This window comes from Syzygium oleosum, unplaced genomic scaffold, assembly GCF_021117445.2.
Source record: "Syzygium oleosum isolate NSW1041296 unplaced genomic scaffold, Sole_v2.1 Sole_v2.05, whole genome shotgun sequence".
NCBI lineage: Eukaryota > Viridiplantae > Streptophyta > Magnoliopsida > Myrtales > Myrtaceae > Syzygium > Syzygium oleosum.
Window position 1 is genome coordinate 7,940,110 of NW_026607489.1, and position 17,413 is coordinate 7,957,522.

A 17,413-nucleotide genomic window follows, 5' to 3' on the forward strand; every position below is an offset into this window, starting at 1 on the left:
CTGGCTCCCCTGCCCACGATCTCGGCACCTAAGCTTGAGTCCACAAAGGCTGGGCCTTGGACCTCGGTAACATTACTTGGCTCCCTGGGGCCTTGGCCCAAGTCCATAGAGGAAAGGCCCAAGAGCCATGTGCCCGTGCCCCCGGTTCCCAGCACCTAGGCCTCGGTCCATGGATAGGTCTCGGTCCATAGAAGCCGGGCTTCGGACCCCAAAACCCGTGCTTGAATCCTTGACGCCCAAGTCCAAGTCCGAGTCTATAAGGCAAGGCCGAAGATGCTAGTGCCCGTGCCCGAATCTCCTGCGCCTAAGCCCGAGTTCATCAAGGCCGAGCTCAGCACCCCGGTGTCCATGCCTGTGTCCTTGACTCCAAGGACCCCAAGTCCATCGAGACCGAGCTCGAAACCCCGGTGCCTATGCTCGAGTTCCCAGCATCCAAGCTCGAGACCCTAGTGTCGACGTCCAGTTCCCCTACGCTCGAGCTCGGGTCCATCGAGGCCAGACCCGAGACCGGGTCCATGGTGCTTGTGCCCGAGTCCATAAAGGTTGGGCCCAAGAACCCAGTGCTTTATGTCCTAGTTCCCATGGTTGGACCGGATACGGGATTGCGGTGCATGTGCTTAGTTCTCCCGCTACCCATTCACAAGTTACTAGTGCTCAAATAGTATATGTCTATTTAGGACAATCAAATCAAAATTTTCTTTCCAAACGATGAAAAATATTTTTCCATTTATTTCTCAAATTCAAGCCAATCACCGCAAAATATCAACTTTTTTTTGGATCATGACTTTTTGATAAACAGTTTTCAGGAAATAAACAGAGTGGTCAACACACCTCGAGAAAGACGTATTAGCTCAAATCCGCCACACGTTAAGCACTAGGCACAAAAATACAGGCTTAATTATTACGCATTTATATGAAATTAAGAACATATACCTAACTTAGCAATTTTCCAAAATAAAAAGATAGACGACTTTTTTTTATAGTGCACAAAACACAGCAAAGAGTTAAACGTCGAATTGCTCAAGCAGAACATCCTTGGATTTGAGACGAACATACTCTCCGTGATAGACTTCGAGATGATCCGATAGCGCCGATTTGTCGATGTTCTCGTGGTGGTACGACTTGCAGACGAAGTAGACCACCGTTTGGACGACGAGCCCCAATAGCATCAGCATGGAAAGAAGCAAGAAACACAACGCTCCATAGCCAAACCTACCTACCGTCTCTGTTGAGCGCCCATGAACGACCAACCTCTCAAACGCGAATGGAATTAGATAACCAGATATTTTGAGCGGCAAGAATATGATTATGGACACACCCATCTTGCCCTTTATCAGGTCCTTGCTCTTGATCATGGCTTTGACCCCGCAATCTTCCTCCAGAACGGAGACCACACCCGCCAATTGCCACACTAAGGTCATGTACACGAAACCGACCAAGTAAGCGATCCCTAGGACAGCCAAGATCACGAGGCCGAAATTTGTGCTGCCGATCAGGAGTGCCCACGTGAAGAAGATAAGCACAGCGACCACGATGTACGCGCACATGGCCATTGAAGATGCACAAGAAGGTGACCATCAACCGCCTCCAGACCCTGGGGACCACGCTCATGACATTCCCGAATGCGACCTCACGGCCTATGTAGACGTACACGATGGTGTAGACGACGGCCGAGGTCGAGAGGAGGGAGAACACAAGCAGGACAGTGAAGTAGAGGGCCTTGAAGAGGTGGTAGATGGCCCACTCCTTGGAGAGAACGTCGGAGACCTTGTCATACCGGGCAGTCTCGGGGCGGCTCTCGTCAAGCTCGATCTCGTTGTTGACGATCTTCAAGAAGAGGACGTCGGAGACTTGGATGTGGAGGAGGAAGACGAAGGAGAGAGGGAGGATCAAGGCCAAGGTGATCTGGCTGAAGATTTTCCTCCATGAGAATATGACTCTGTAGGACTCTTTGTAGATGCCGAAGAGGCCGAGGAACTGCATCTCTCCTTGCTCTCGATCCATGTTTTTGACGATCCCTTGTGTTCAGTGAACAATTACTTGAGGAAGAGAAGACGAAGAAGAAGGAAGGAAGAAAGGATTGGAAAGGAAGGGAGAGGAGTTGAAGAGAATTACAGGACGTTTGGTTGGACTTTTCAATCTCGAACTCCCTCTAGACATTTAAAATCTAAACCCAAGTCAATGCAATCGTCCAACGGATCGACGACGAACATGGAAATAATAAATAAATATGGCAAGAGACTAAGTCAATAGGGCTTAATATCGATCTTAATTTTATTTTGATTTGTCGGTTTTCATAATGTTTATAGGAGTTTGATCCCTTTCTTTATTTGTTATTTCGTAGAATACCTAGGGGAGTCGATGCGCTACGACTTGAAATGATCATGCCCAGAATTTTTCCTTAGGTTTGTGCATTGTTGTAATTTCATATATAGTGTCTATGCTCTTGGTCGGTGACCGATGCTAGGGTACAATGTTTTTGCTAAACATTAATAGATGATGCATCAGATGTTGCATGAATCATTTGGTTACTCACAAGAACATCGCACTAAATCTCTTACTTTCATCAATATCACTTGACTGAGATTGGTAAAACTACATTAATATACTAAGTAAAGTGAGAAACTTCAAACGAGCCTCTAGGATGACGAGTAAGCCATCACATTGCAACATTCAATAAAAAATTTATTGCATCATTTAACATACCGGGCTTGCATTATTCTATATTAAATACCAAAATTTCTAAACAAACTACCGGATACACGATTTTATAATTTGTATCTTATAATGCTTTAGAATGATCTACCTTGAAAAACGGTGACAACGAGACGGATAGACATTGTTACTCGACTTTGATCGGCAAAATGGTACTTTGCTCTTCAAAGACGGCAATGACAAACTTTTTTGGTCGGTCAACCAGGTTGGCCTATTCTCTTCCTCGTCCTTTTGGCCTTTTGGCTTTGTCTGAACTCATCATGCTCTATCAACTTACAATTGGATGTATTCCCTATCACCAAGCCAACTATTCTTGGGAACCATTCAATCAGAATTATCCCATCGGTTTGGAAAATTGCTTTGTCTGAACTCATCATGCTCTATCAACTTACAATTGGATGTATTCCCTATCACCAAACCAACTATTCTTGGGAACCATTCAATCAGAATTTTCCCATCGGTTTGGAAAATTGAAGTTATGAAATACGATAGGACTTTTCTTAACGTGAATGTGTCATGAAAATATCAGTTTATTAGATAAGCTAATTTCTTTGAATGTGAGAGTTAGTAGAATGGGATTCGTTTTGTTCATAATAATTTAGAGATGAAGTGGAGAGGAGCTCACTTATTATATGTTACATGGGGTCATGAGGTTTGCTCAATTAGCTGCACGAATTAGCTTAAGCTGCTAGAGAACCCCACTAATTATGCTTTAGATCGTGACAATCTTACTCATTTGAAGATTGATTAGCATGTAGAGCCAGAAAGCATGCAAACCCAATAAGAGAAGGTGAAAGACTCCTTGAAATTTAGGGCATAATAAAGAAGGAAAATTCATAAATAGATAGAAGCCGGCGTGAGCATTTGAACTTGGAAACCTCTATCTCTATACTATTTTAAAGTTGAGCAGTCAACCATATATCTGAAAAACATAAGCACTTACAAAACCATGAGGATTGTTGGATCTTAACAAGGTTCGAACAGCCATAAACAAATTTTTATAGGACAAAAAATATGAAATTTCATAATTCGGGTCAACGAAAATCGCAACCAAAGATCTGGCACATTAAACTACGAAAGAAAATGGAATTTCCGACGAATTAAGTCTATTTAAGAAACGAAAGCAATTGAACAATTCGGAATAGAACGAACGGATCTTCAAATTGAAGAAAAATAATTGGTCAAACACAAATTAAGTTGAAGGGCTCTACAATTTCATAAGTTTTGACAAATTGGGCGATCGAGAATTGTTCCTATGAATCAAAATAAGAACAGAAATATGATCGAAGAAATGTATGAGATATATCATGTTAAATGCTCCAACCAAGCACAAAAAACTGATCTTGTCAATGCCCTGGCTGATGTTGGAAGAAATATGCTCCTTCGAATTGTAGAAGAAAAGAAACGTCAACTTCAATTTCAAACGGGATGAACAACGAAGTCAGACTTTTAGGCGTAATATTACTTTATTTAAGGAATTATTTGCCCCACGAAGTTGCTAATGGTCACTCGCAAATTTCCTCCAAGATACAACAAAATCTCGATTGAGAATACCAAATAGCAATTTCAGTATATCTTCAGGGACTCTATAGGAAAACAATTAGAAAGAATGGCTGCAATTTTTCGGAATGAAAAAGTGTCTAAAAATCCGAATGAAGAGACTTTATATTCAACCATGTAAAAACTGATTCACTAATCGCAGCCTTTCAAATAAAGGCGTCCCTTCATCAAAAAAATGTATAGTGAATTGGTACGAAATCAAAAGTCACGTTGAAAAAGAATATATATGAAAATTCGGAATAAAATAATAATAAAATAACATAATAATATTTTTTAATCATTTTTATTAATCCGAATTTTATAAATTCTGAAAAATAATCTTTAAACAAACACAACCTTTCAACATTAAAGGAGTTACGTCCGAAAAGGCAAAACCTTCCAAAAGTGAAGTAGTTATGTCCGAAGGGACACAATTCTTCCAAAGGTTGTAGAAACGCCTAATAACCGTTAGGCTAAATAATAAATTTTGAAATTAATTAATAAAAAAATAACCGCAACTCTATTGCGAACAGTCACACTGTTTCAATAAGATAAAATTGTTATTTTATAATAACAAATTCGAAATTTAATAAATAAAAATAATAAACGAGGATTAGTGCTAATTATCATTTCCACACCCTATTGTCTTCACTTTAACAAGGAAGAAGATATTCACATATATAAAGTGACCTACCTTCTTAAAACTTTTCTATGTGGGACAAAGGAAAAAACACTATTTTGTTTATTTTACAAACAAACAACCAACAGTTGATCCATTTGTTCTCACAGATTGCTAACACCTCCAGGATTTTCAAGATCAAGCATGCACTTTCCATGGATTCCGGCACATGGTGGTGGAAGAACTCTTGCAATTGTGGAAGGGAAAATCCAACCACTGCATACGTATTGAAACATACTAAGGTGTTAGACCCACCATGCATATCCTCGGATCTGGCAGCTTATAAGTTCCTTTTTCGTGTGGTCTATGATTAACACATGTTCGAAATTGCTCCTTTTGGGCTTTGCTACAGAAGTAAAATGAAGTATTGCATCACTGTCATTGGAGAAACCGTCAAGAGATTGGCTGAGTGGTTAAACACTTGGTGTGGATCTAGTAGATCCTGTATTCGAATCACAACGTCACCATGTTTAAATTAACTCGAGGGCCAAGCTTTCTGGCCTACGGGTGAAGCGATAACTGATGGACATGGACAGAGAAGTGTTCGTGTATCTGTAGGGATTTGATCGAGCGGCAATGTTTGGATACCCCGTGTCATATAAATATGACTGTCCTAAGAGGACAAATCTCAATGTACCACCAAAAAAAAAAAGGCACGTCTTTCAAAGAGTTTCTCATGTCTAGTTGATGTAATTAGCCACTTAAAAAGTAAGGGTCAGGCGATGTCTTCACAGACATATGAGCAGATGCCCACCAAATTGCTTCCATCACAGAACAATTTCATTCATTTTTTGTCCAATGTAAAGCAATATTCGGTGTGGTTGGAGTTGGTGTACTGTCAAACTGTCTGGGTTTCTTTTTTCCTTCTTTTCAATGATAGATATTGAAAGAAGGGAAAAGACCACCAAAAACCCCAAACTTTACTACATGTGACACATTTACTTTGAATTTTTTTTTGTGACACCAAAAATCCCAAACTATGCTATTTGTGACATATTTACCCCATTGTACTTTAGTCCATGGGCATTTTCTTCTTTTTTGCTTTTTTTTTTCTTTTTTTTTCCTTTCCGGCGAGGGCCGCCCTCGCCTGAGTCGGGCAAGGCGACCCTCGCCCGACTCGGGCGAGGGCCGCCCTCGCCGCGTCTGGCGAGGGCTGCCCTCGCCTGAGTCTGGGCGAGGGCCGCCCTCGCCTGGGCGAGCTAGGGCCGCCCTCGCTCGACGCCGCGAGGGCCGCCCTCGCCCAACGCCGGCAAGGGCCGCCCTCGCCCAACAGGAAAAAAAAAAGGAAAAAAAAAAAGAAAAAGCAAAAAAGACGAAAATACCCATGGACTAAAAGTACATCGGGGTAAATGTGTCACAAATAGTATAGTTTGGGGTTTTTGGTGTCACAAAAAAAAGTTCAGGATAAATATGTCACAGGTGGTATAATTTGGGGTTTTTGGTGGTTTTTTCCCTCGAAAGAAAAGGCATTCTTCCTGATTTTCCATTCAATGATAGATCTTACTATATAATATAAAAGACAGATCACTTTTGGACGCACAGTTACTATGAATGCCTGACAGAAAATTCTTCAACTCGAGGGAACTTGTATGTAATGGAATTAAGAATCAATGACAAGAATCCCTTTTTTTTTATATATATTTTCCAAATAATATGAATTGATCCTTGAGTTTGACATATCGCGGCAAATCAGAGATCGATCCGTCCACAAGTTCATTCAATAAGGCTTCGCCGATGGGATGGTCAATGGACAGCCCGAGATTACTAGAAGGGGAGACGCCGTATTGGAATCAAGAACTTGACCACTTAGTATTAGAGAGAAGACAATGTAAAGATATTGTACATACGCAGCCTGTAACTTTTTTCTACGCATCTTACGTCTCTCACCGTTAAGATTAGCATCTAGTTAATTGCTAAAAATATAACTGTCCATATCAGTGATGTTAGACGTGAAATTCGTAAAAGAAATGGAATACGCAGCCTGCATACCTAATACATTTATCCAGAGACTATCGATTAACATTGTCTACAAGACTATCTAACTTTCTTTCTACCTATCCCCTATCTCTTAACCTTGGGACGAGCAGTTAGTTAATTAGAGTGTAGATAGGAAAATTGTATTTGTACACCTTTTGTTTCCTCTGTCTCCACCCCATGTTTGCAAAAGCTGAGATTCTGGCAGTTCAATTCATCCAAACTCGGCTTTCCTTCCTTCTTCCGGGTTCAATCCTAATCCCATATATGTTTTGATTTCTTTGAATGCTGATAACTACCCTAAGTGGAAGCTGGAGAATGAGCTCAACACGAACTTGTGAACTCTCCAAATTCTTTTGCTTGGAGTAAATGAATTCCACGTTTCTTGATTCTTGAACGTTATAGCTGTCAGATTGCATGACAGTGTAGCCTATTTAGCTCATACAATTCGGGTTCATCGGCATGATCAATTTTCACAGGGTAGCTACTTCTACCACGCGCATCCATCAACTTCGTAGAGAAACAGGTTCGTCTTTATTGCTTGTTCTAACCCCACCGCCATGATCTTGAGTAGCTTCTAAGCTTTGCGACTTTCTGTGCGTTATTTATAATTTCCCGATTTGCGAATGAAGAAACCGACCTTATTTCAATAGTCTGCTCCAACATTATTCAACAGACAACACGAGAAAAAGTAGGTGCATGTAGCTTGTTAAGAGCAGCTTGAAGATCTCTCGTGCTCTCAAGCTGCATTGACAGCTATCTTCATACCAGACTCGCAGTGACCCTCAAAGCTGCATATGAAGTAGTTTTCTACCTTCACCAGCTTTATCTGGTCATTGCCCGAAGTGCGAACTTTCGCACCTGTCGAAGTCTGGCAACCGCTGTAACCGCCGCTGTCAACTACCACCACGTTGTGCTTTAAGGGTCATACTTGAATACTGAAAAATTTCCAAGCAATGAGAAGAGCCTAATGACTTGATAAATTGTATAAGGTAACTCCAGTGGAAGCACATGCTCACAATAACTGATTCTTTCCTTGTAATAGGAAATTATCGAAATATTTGGAGGTTGAGTACATTAGATCGTAAAATGAAAGACTTCCGGTGAAGCTTTTCTCCTGGTCAAAATGTGAGGGGGCAGAAGAAACTTACTAAGAGTATCACCAGCTCTAAATCTCTTTCCATTGGGCCTGTTTTCCATGTTGAACGTCCAACCCTCAGATCCGCCAACTACATATGTCGCAACCTTGGCCTGAGGAAGAAGGTACATCACCGCAAGCCCAACGATGGCCGCTCCATATGCACTGCCTCTTCCCTGAGACATTTTGCCACGAGATTGAGGCGAGAGAGAGACTAGGATATAATGAGACAGCTACGAGGAATGCTTAGCAATGGTGCCTAGTTATGACCCTTTTTTTATGCGCAAACTGCCTCTTCTTGATGAATGATGAGCTGAAAAGAAACTTGGTAATGATAAAATTCTCGAAAACATCGCACATTTCACCATCTTTGGTCCAAGATGTTGTTTACAATGTAACATCTAGGTAGACTCCGTCCCTCCAATTGGTGATGCAAGCTGACATTGTTACCACGTTTTTTCAGGGACAAATCTTCAAGAACGTGATATATAGCCAACAATTCCACGTGAACCATGATGTCTGATTTTAACCTATTCTATACGAAAACTATTAAGGGTCTGTTTATGGAATCCATTAGAATGTTCTAAGAAAGCTATATATATATATATATATATATATATATATGTATGTATGTATATATATCCAGTCAAAAATCTCTTAAGATTGCTCCAATTAGCAGGACGATTCATCATTTCGAGGCCAAAAAAAGTGGAAGTGTTTCCGTTCCGGTAGATCTCTAAAGAAGTTGGTGAGTGTCAACAAAATTGTTTAATGTAATTACTGATTACATGATCTAGGTCAAGGATAACATCGTTCTTTCACTTACTTGTTGCCGCTTGACAAGCATGGTTCCATCTCTTAGAGCTTAAGGTCCTACCTTTTCTTGAACTAAACTGTACATAATCCTCACAGCGCAAAGCCCCAGGTGGAAATGCATGTTTTATATTTGGTATTCCAGACATAAAATACATATAACTTGACCAGATCGCAATAAGGGCATACGCCTATATGAAAGTTTAAACTAGGACAAACCAAGATACTTAATGAGGAACCTTACAATTTTCAAGGCACCGACTACAACAGACTTTGAAAAGTGCATTGAAAGTTGCAGACTTTCCTGGGGAACAAAGCTTTTGGGAACAAATTCATATTCTGCAGGACCTGAAAAGACCTTTCAAGTTTTAGGATTTTGGCACTCTTTTAATTTAGAGATTCCCAAATTGATGCTGGCAAACCAATTCCTGCGATCAGGATCCATTTTGTTTTCCCAATTTCCATCAGTCGCAAAACAAGCAGGTCATAACAAGCCAGCACATTGACTAGTGATTCTTTTGCTCATTATATAGAGCAAATATTGTACATCAAGCAAGAGAGACAGAGACAGAGACAGAGATATTCAGAATCAAAGCATTGAACGATGCTATGTTATTCCTCTCCATTACAATCAGCTTATAGTGATCTCTCATCAAGCTGCATTCACAGCAATCTTCATAGCTGACTCGCAGTGACCAGGAAAGTTGCATATGAAGTAGTTCGGCCCCTTGGCCAGTCTGATCCGGTCGTTGCCAGAATTGTAGACCTTCGCTCCCACTGGAGTCCGGCAACTGTCGTAACTGCCCTTGTCCAGCGCCACAACGTTGTGGAGCGTCCGGTCATACTTGAATACTGCAATAAATTTACCAAAAACACAATCGCTAGCTACAGTCGCTCTCCCATTAAACAAGATAAATCTATGAACCTTAACAAAAGAAGGTTGTATTTTCCTCTGTCCTATGATTGTATTTTCCTTTGTCCTATGCTTTCTGGAATCATTTAATTATCAAATACAAGTGATTGAGGATGGTATCAAATGTTCTATAATTAGATGGATGTGGGAAAATAAACTTACTGAGAGTGTCACCAGCTCTGAATGTCTTGCCTTGGGGCCAGCTCGCCATGTTGAATGTCCAGCCACTAGAGCCACCAACCGTGTAGGTCGCTGCTCGAGCATACTCGGCTTGAGCAAGGAGGTAAATTAGCATGAGCGCGGCGGCGGCGGCGGTTCGAGATGCACTGCCTCTTCCCTGAGACATTGGTTTGGAAAGGCGAACGGGTTGAAGGAAGACACAGATACTTTAGCAGAGAAGGTGTGCTCTTGTGGAGGGATGGCTTAGTGGGTTTATGAAAAATGAGTCATGACCCTTATTATATATGGTTTTGGAAGAAGAGAAAGCGGCAAGTGGTCCACTTGACGTGGACGAATGGGCATGAATTAATAAGGCTCGTTCTTGGGGGAAGGGTACATTTCACGAATTGATTTAATAATTTGAAATTGCATACGGCAAGTTTTTCAAAGGCAAGAAAATGGGTTAGGCTAATTAACATAATTCAACGAATTTATTGATTTTCTTTGCTCTATGGTTTACGATTGTCAAAGTTAGGCCTAAAGATTACATTCCACTTCCAAGATATATATGAATGTGGAAAAACAATGTGACATAGTACAACGCACAATATAGTGTAGAAATTAATTGCCATTTTGAATTTTTATTCCGAACGTTCTATTTAATCGAATAGGGCAATGAATTGGATAAATGTGTCATCGAAGGACTTTACTATCGATAGTTGGGCACTTCTATTGTAATTTAATGTTTAATCGACTAATTAAATTGGAAGATTTGCTGATTTGCTATGAGCTTTTGATCCCCAATTGAAGCCAAGACTACCAATGCCCGATGAGTTATTATATCGTCCACCGCCGGTGGAATGTAAAGCAGACTTTATATATGACCTATCCAACTTTTATTTCATTGAAGAATGCAAAAGAAACTTTTGTATGACTGTGCCAAGATTTTTTATTGTTATTTTTTGGCCAAACTTAAGAAAATTAATAGCTGGGAGCATCGGATATGGAGAAAAACAATTTTGAAATTAGTCCCACAGCTTTAATATAAATACTAAATTGTTGGTAGGCTGCTTTCCTTTGTGAATTTATAGATGTAGGATGCAAAAATTTTCCATAACGTTTAATTGAGAATTCACAAGCACTAGCTGCTTCAAGGTGGTCCCCACTCCTTTGGTCTTTATGTGCTTCATTTCCTCTATTTTAGCCATGCCTATGGTTAGACCACAGTTGAAATTTGTTGCACTTCATCATGATGGTAAGGCGATGCCTCTAGTCCGTGACACTCCGGTCAAACAAAAAAAAAAACTTTTCATCTTTCGGGTAATCATGACACCCCAAGACGGTGATAGTGCGATGTAACCGACCCATCGTCATTCTCCGAGTGCTATGAATCTCATCCTCGATGGCGCCACGTGTGTTATGCAACGCACTTTTGATTGGCTTATTACCCCACTTGTCACTGCTAAAATGGTGTAATCGTCACATAAAATATTCGTTAATAGATATTTCAATGATCAATCTCATGGATTCGATTCATTTTTGCGAATATGAATTTAAACTGCTACAGCATATATAGACTACTTTATAATTATTTTGAGTTCACGTTAGAAAGGAAAGATATACGTAGAGTACTAAACAATTTTCACAAATTTAAATTTGAAATGTGGGGATGGATAGATTGCTTAACTATTTAATTACTTTGGTTATCATAAATTACGATTTTATCTATTAAGGATTCGATGGTTTATGTATCGTTATACTTATTGTTTCCCACTATTTTTATATCTATACTGGAATCATATTTCCTTTATTGGGCGATTAATCCACCTCTCGTTGCCTAAACAACGTAAAAGCGTGGATGTACTCAGGATCTGACTTTTAACGATATGGACTCGAACTCATGCTAAAAGAGGGTCATGGCGTGGCTCTTTTCAAAGACTGGTCTCTGCAGCAGTTGCAGTTGCAGTGCAGTGAGTGGTTCCAGTCTCTTGTACAGTCCAAACCACTGCCATATGAATCCACGAATCACATGGCAGGTCAGGTTTCAGACGCCCCCGCCCGTGATCTTTGAATCGCTTGCCTCCTGATATTTGCCGAAGGGGTGCGACAAAAAACTGAGTCCCACACAGGACAGGAGACAGAGACTTCCAACGTTCATTACATGGTTCATTCTAACGTTGCACGTTTCGTCATGGCTCGGATTTAATGATGGCAGGGAAGGATCTGCCTTTTGCCACCCAAAGTACTGACTGACCTTCTGATGTTCTATCGATACGTTTCCTATGATCCTATCATCTAAATGATTTATCTTTTGATTTTATTTGAAGGAAGGCGCTTGCCTTAAGTCATCTGGTGAAGTACCCCTATCTTGAGCCAGCTTAATTGGATGCAACTCGCTACCTAAACTACAGGATCAATGCAGAATTGTTAATGACTAGTGGCAACGTAAATTCACACAAACATTATGGATTGTGTTGAATTGTGCACGTGATTCGTGCAATATTCTGATCCCATTTATAATCTTTACAGGCGGATTTTCGAGGTTTAGTCTTTTAGGATCAAACCCATATGCTGAAAACACTTATAATAGGTTGTCGATTTTGGGTTGTTCGGTCATTAGAGAGACAGACAGACTTAAAAAAATTTATATGTAATTACTTGGCAATAGCATAGCAAAAGCATTCATATTGAGAAGAGTCCAACACCCTCTAAGTGGTGCATCTATCATGCAAACACGTGGGTCATTACATGTTTAAAGACTGGAAATTGGCTATTGCTCCACTAATTAGTAGAATTACTGTGTCCATCTAACTAAGGGAAACTGGAATTGGAATTCAAAAGTAGCCGCACATAGTTTTATTACTTTCGGCTTTCGCAATTACCGTGAATTTACTCCAACAGCACTCCTTAAATTCGAATACCGTGGTTCAAGCTCAAACCAGGACTCCAAGCTGACCAACTGGTTAAATTCCTCAAATGTAGCCATCTTGTCGAGGTCAGCTCTTGTAGTTCCCTTCTCTTTGAAGGACTTGAGGACATCGACAACGGTGCGCGCTGAAGCATAGAGCGCCGTGAGCAGGTGCATGATCAAATGAAAGCCCATCTCTTTCAGCTCCTTGGGAGTGTGCAATGGTGTGACTCCACCTCCAATCATATTGCATACTCTGTAGCCTTTCGTATGTCGTCCTATCTCCTTGACCTATCTCCTTGAGCTCATCGTCATCCCTTGGTGCCTCCACAAAGCATGCATCAGCTCCTGCCTGCAAGTTTTACAATAATCAACACAAGTTAAGAAACCAAGAAAATGTTTTCAATTATTCATTTCAAACGAAATTCTATCAATGCTTTAGGAGGAAACACTATGCTCCATCTTGTAGAGTCATGAAAGAACCAATAAACATTATCCAAACAGCTTGACCATCCTGCGAATGCTAAGAAAAGATTATTGGATTCACATGGTAAAATGAAAATTTGACAGAAATCATCATGCAAACACTCGAATGGTTAAGATAAGATAAGTTGCTCATATTTTCTTTCCTTTTCCTTCTTCAGACAGAGCATTAGACAGCAAATGTCTTGACGATTCTAGCCATCAGGTAAACAACCAAAAGATCTTGGACATGTAATTTTCGTGAAGAGCAATTGTATCCCTGCCCGAAGTAAACAAGTGAGCTCAATCACCCCAGTTCCAACTGAAAAAGCTCTAATTTTGACTTCACAAGCCACATTCACAACCAGTCTAAAAATATGACTTCCCCAGGATGTTCCATCAATAAGCTTAATCGCTGAATTCCTTATGTTGCAGAGAGCAGTATTGGAGATAATGGGTGATAATGGGTGTCCAGAGCGCAAGGGTTCAAGGAGAGGCAAATGGAACACAAACTAAGAAGTCATATGATATGATCTACACTTGAATTATGGCAGAAGCTGCATGAGTTTCTGGGGAATGAAGGTATAGAATGAAAAAGTGAAGATGTACCAATACATAAGATGCCAAAATGTTTATTTCTTGTGATTTAACTTTGGGTTGAACATCTAGTCATCACTTGAATACTTTAATAATGTCAAGAAAGAGCTCCGCATATTGACTGTAAACCTGTGTCTCAGCAGGATGACCATGTGACTCCCACTTAGATCAGTATTTCTGTTTCACAACAAACAGAAGCCTCATTCAATGGTAGACCATGACAAAGAAGCAGAGGATTGTCAACCAGTACCTCCATGTAAAGATTAACCCTTGCAATGGCATCAGACAGGCCAGTTTTGGCTGATGTTGCACGTGCATCGGTCCTAGCCACGAGGAAGAAGTCAGAATTCCCAATAGCATCCCTTGCAGATGCTATTTTAGCAGCATGCTCCTCAGCTGGTATGACCTATAAATGAGGCTGTTCGAGAGAAATCGCAGTTTTACGTGTTTCTATGTTCCTAAGTGTGGAAAGAGAAAATCGCAGCTCAAATTCACCAAGGGCAGACTTCTGTACCTGCTTACCACGCATATGCCCTGAAATGACAATGATAATGATACTTATCAGCATGCTAAACATAAAGAGGGAAGAAAGGACATGTGCCTGAGCTCCATGAGAAAGAGATAATCTTACCACACTTCTTTGGCCATGCTTGATCCTGAAGAGGAAGTAATTTGAAATCAGTAGATGAACAGTTGTCAAACAGAACTCAGGAACAACTTACTCAAGAAATGACAATTCACCCAGAATTTGCTAACAAGGTGTATACATGTGATAACTTCTTTCACAGGCTGTTCAACTGAATAAAATTCAACATATCTGAAACCGAAAGATAGGATCAAACTTGACTAATTTACAATTTGGGACTTCGTAGTTCATACTAGAACTTTAGCGCTTATGTAGTGAGTAATTAAAAGCAAAGGCTGAGAGCTTTGTATAAGGAGCAGCGTTACATCTCTCTCAGCTGAAACTAGTACCTCTAGAAAACAGCCAGCAGCTCCTGCTGCTATCAAGTCTTTCACAGTCCTTTGAACATTCAGAGCATTTCCACCTCCAGTATCTACAATAATGATAATCTTCTTTTATGGGTAAAACTCATAATTAAAAGAGCCAAATACCAAAAAAAAAGAGAAAGATTCAATGAGAACCGTTCAGACAGTAGTAAAATGAAAAATTTAAAATTCAGCAACATTTCTCATTCCCAAAGTATGCACACAAAACAGAACTCTCGTAGCTTTCCCCTCCCCTGCAACAGCGCAGCAGTACTCACCAGATCTTCTTCATCTCTTTCTTCTTATTCACCACTTCATGCATTTGCAACTCAGAACTGAATGTGTAGTCTACACTTTTGAAAGTTCCAAAAACCCAGATATGACGATGAGCATAGTGACATGCAAATTGGGGGCAAACAGAGATTCGTATAAATGTTCCCGTGATTTTGGAGGATTACGGAGTCGATCTCCTGCTGAAAACAACCACAGAACTATGTCCGGTTATCCTGCTATATTTCTTGAAAATGGAAAAGATGTCAAACCATAGGAAATGTCATTACGCAAGTCGAGAGATGTCACTGCAAAAATTTTCTGTTTCCTTGCTGACATCTGCTTCCCTCTCATTCATAGCTGGACTCATCATCCGCCGCCCAGCAGATGGACAACAAGTAAAGCACTTTGGCAGTTATTTGTCTTATGTTATTTCTTGAGTTGTCCATGCTTTTTTAATGCTCAAGAACCACTTAGTCAAATACCGAATCGAAATTCTATTATAAAAGTATTCTACTAGGCAGGTCAATTATCCGGTTCCTCTTCTCTCCTGGTTCATATTTTTCATCCATCGCTTAGTTAGCATGTGCTAAGATTATCTCGCTGCATCGGCTTGATCGTGAAGGAAAATGTTACGGAGAAAATGCAAATCATGCTCTTGGGCTGTCTCTATTCTATTATGCTTTTAAAGCATTTTTCTTGGTAGTTTGTCCTCTTCAACAAGTTCTTAACATCTCCATCTACATATAAACAAAGTATCCTACAAACATGCATTTCGCAATCAGCATTCCATGCTAAATGCAAATCAAGTGGCGCAGTTCTCAGCAAATCAATATCAGGGGAATCAGCTGTAAAAGGCAAATTCTCTAAGTTATGTGACAAATGAGCCTGCAATTTCACCTGCGTCCGCAATTATCGGTATCAACGGAGCCGCCGCGCAGACCGACCTCGCAGTCGCGGCCATTTCCGGTGGCCTGAAGACATTCAGAAGAAACAGAGCTCAAAGAATCCAACTTTAGCATCGCAAACTCACAACCCACTTCACATGCAAGAGCGGAGAATCACAAGCTAAGGAGCTGAGCTCACGTCAAGAGACCGAAGTCGGGCTTGCCGAGGAGCGACGCGGAGAGGGCGTAGCCGGAGATGAAGCCGGCGGCGAAGCCCGCCTTCTGGACGATCGCGGCGGAGAGCGCGTCGTAGCAACCGGGCATCAGGACGACGCCCTGATCCTCTATCAGCCGGTGCACGCGCGTCCGCCGCGCCATCCCGACCGTCGGATTGGCCGGCCTCCGCGGGAGCCTCGGCCTGGACGTGGAGTAGTGGAGTGGCAGGCCGGTCCGGTGAGCCGCCATAATCGCCGCAGACATTTCCGAATCACGGGATGGAGTGAAGAAGTGGGAGCAAAAGAGTGGTTTTTCGTTTCGGAAAGAAACACACGACAACGCGTGTGAAGCGCTTTGGATATGGACAAGGTACAAGCATGCGGTGCGGCGACAAGTGTAACCAAACCAAGTCCGACAAACACCGTCTACTAAACTCATCTTCATAACCTCACGAGTAGATTTTGCAACTTGTTGAGGATTACCCACCATGGAATGAAAGAGAATTCGGGAACATTTGGATCAACCCAAATCAACTTGCACCAAGAAACCTCAGGTCTATGAATCCTGACCAAGTTCCAATCATCAACCGGCGTAAAGTTACCACCTTTTGAACCTATGAATGCAACGATGTCTGAATTTACAGAACCGGAACGAGCAAGGAGGCCAAAACAAGTTGTCCCCCTCAATAGTGGTTTCATCTTTGGCATACGAAGGGATCCCAGAACCATAAATGGCTCTAGCAGGATATGCTTCAGACAATGAGATTCGGAGATTTACCATTACCAATGAGAAAAGGAACATGAGGTTTCAAGTAATGCCTATCTTCCAGAATTTTCCCCCAAGAATAGGTATTATCTCCCTTTGGTTGAGCTGTCCAATGGAGACCTCACCAAGAAGATAGTGAGATGTCCAGGCAACTCGTATAGAACAGCCTGCAGCGACAATTTCTAGAGGTTTTAAAGAATGCATGCAAGATTTCAAAGTGCTAACTGCCTGATGCCAAAGTTCACATTTTGGCATGCATCCCAGGTCATCTTTGCACCTCCTGCTGAGTCAATTTGGCCCGCCCTTAGATAAGCGGCACTCTTTCTTTCCACGATTATATGATCGTCTTTTGAGGGAGAAAAGATTTGATGCCAGTAATAGTTAACTA

At 41.1% G+C, this 17,413-nt stretch overlaps 2 protein-coding genes and 2 pseudogenes across 2 annotated transcripts; all 4 read right to left on the reverse strand.

Moving 5' to 3' along the window:
* Positions 1 to 822: 822 nt before the first annotated feature.
* Positions 823 to 2,098, reverse strand: LOC115692199 (uncharacterized; annotated as a pseudogene).
* A 5,058-nt stretch (positions 2,099 to 7,156) lies between these two features.
* On the reverse strand, positions 7,157 to 9,192 carry LOC115692186 (basic blue protein-like; annotated as a pseudogene).
* A 150-nt stretch (positions 9,193 to 9,342) lies between these two features.
* On the reverse strand, positions 9,343 to 10,274 carry LOC115692187 (basic blue protein). The gene is made up of 2 exons (XM_030618956.2): positions 9,934 to 10,274; positions 9,343 to 9,710 (listed from the first exon to the last, which is right to left on the reverse strand). Exons 1-2 carry the CDS (start codon positions 10,115 to 10,117, stop codon positions 9,511 to 9,513), a joined length of 384 nt encoding a protein of 127 aa, XP_030474816.1. The 5' UTR covers positions 10,118 to 10,274; the 3' UTR covers positions 9,343 to 9,510.
* A 2,287-nt stretch (positions 10,275 to 12,561) lies between these two features.
* Positions 12,562 to 16,869, reverse strand: LOC115692180 (carboxyvinyl-carboxyphosphonate phosphorylmutase, chloroplastic). Its single transcript, XM_030618944.2, is given in 8 exon segments — positions 12,562 to 13,126; positions 13,128 to 13,190; positions 14,148 to 14,303; positions 14,412 to 14,431; positions 14,529 to 14,553; positions 14,873 to 14,955; positions 16,058 to 16,131; positions 16,244 to 16,869. Coding segments are annotated over 8 exon segments (1,245 nt in total). The 5' UTR covers positions 16,750 to 16,869; the 3' UTR covers positions 12,562 to 12,808.
* Positions 16,870 to 17,413: the final 544 nt, after the last annotated feature.

Bases quoted from the DNA above. Each gene is read 5' to 3' on its own strand.
- LOC115692187 (XM_030618956.2), bottom strand. From the start codon at position 10,117: ATGTCTCAGGGAAGAGGCAGTGCATCTCGAACCGCCGCCGCCGCCGCG. The intron at 9,711-9,933 runs GTAAGTTTATTT...AATTTATTGCAG, and splicing joins CAGAGCTGGTGACACTCTCA to TATTCAAGTATGACCGGACG.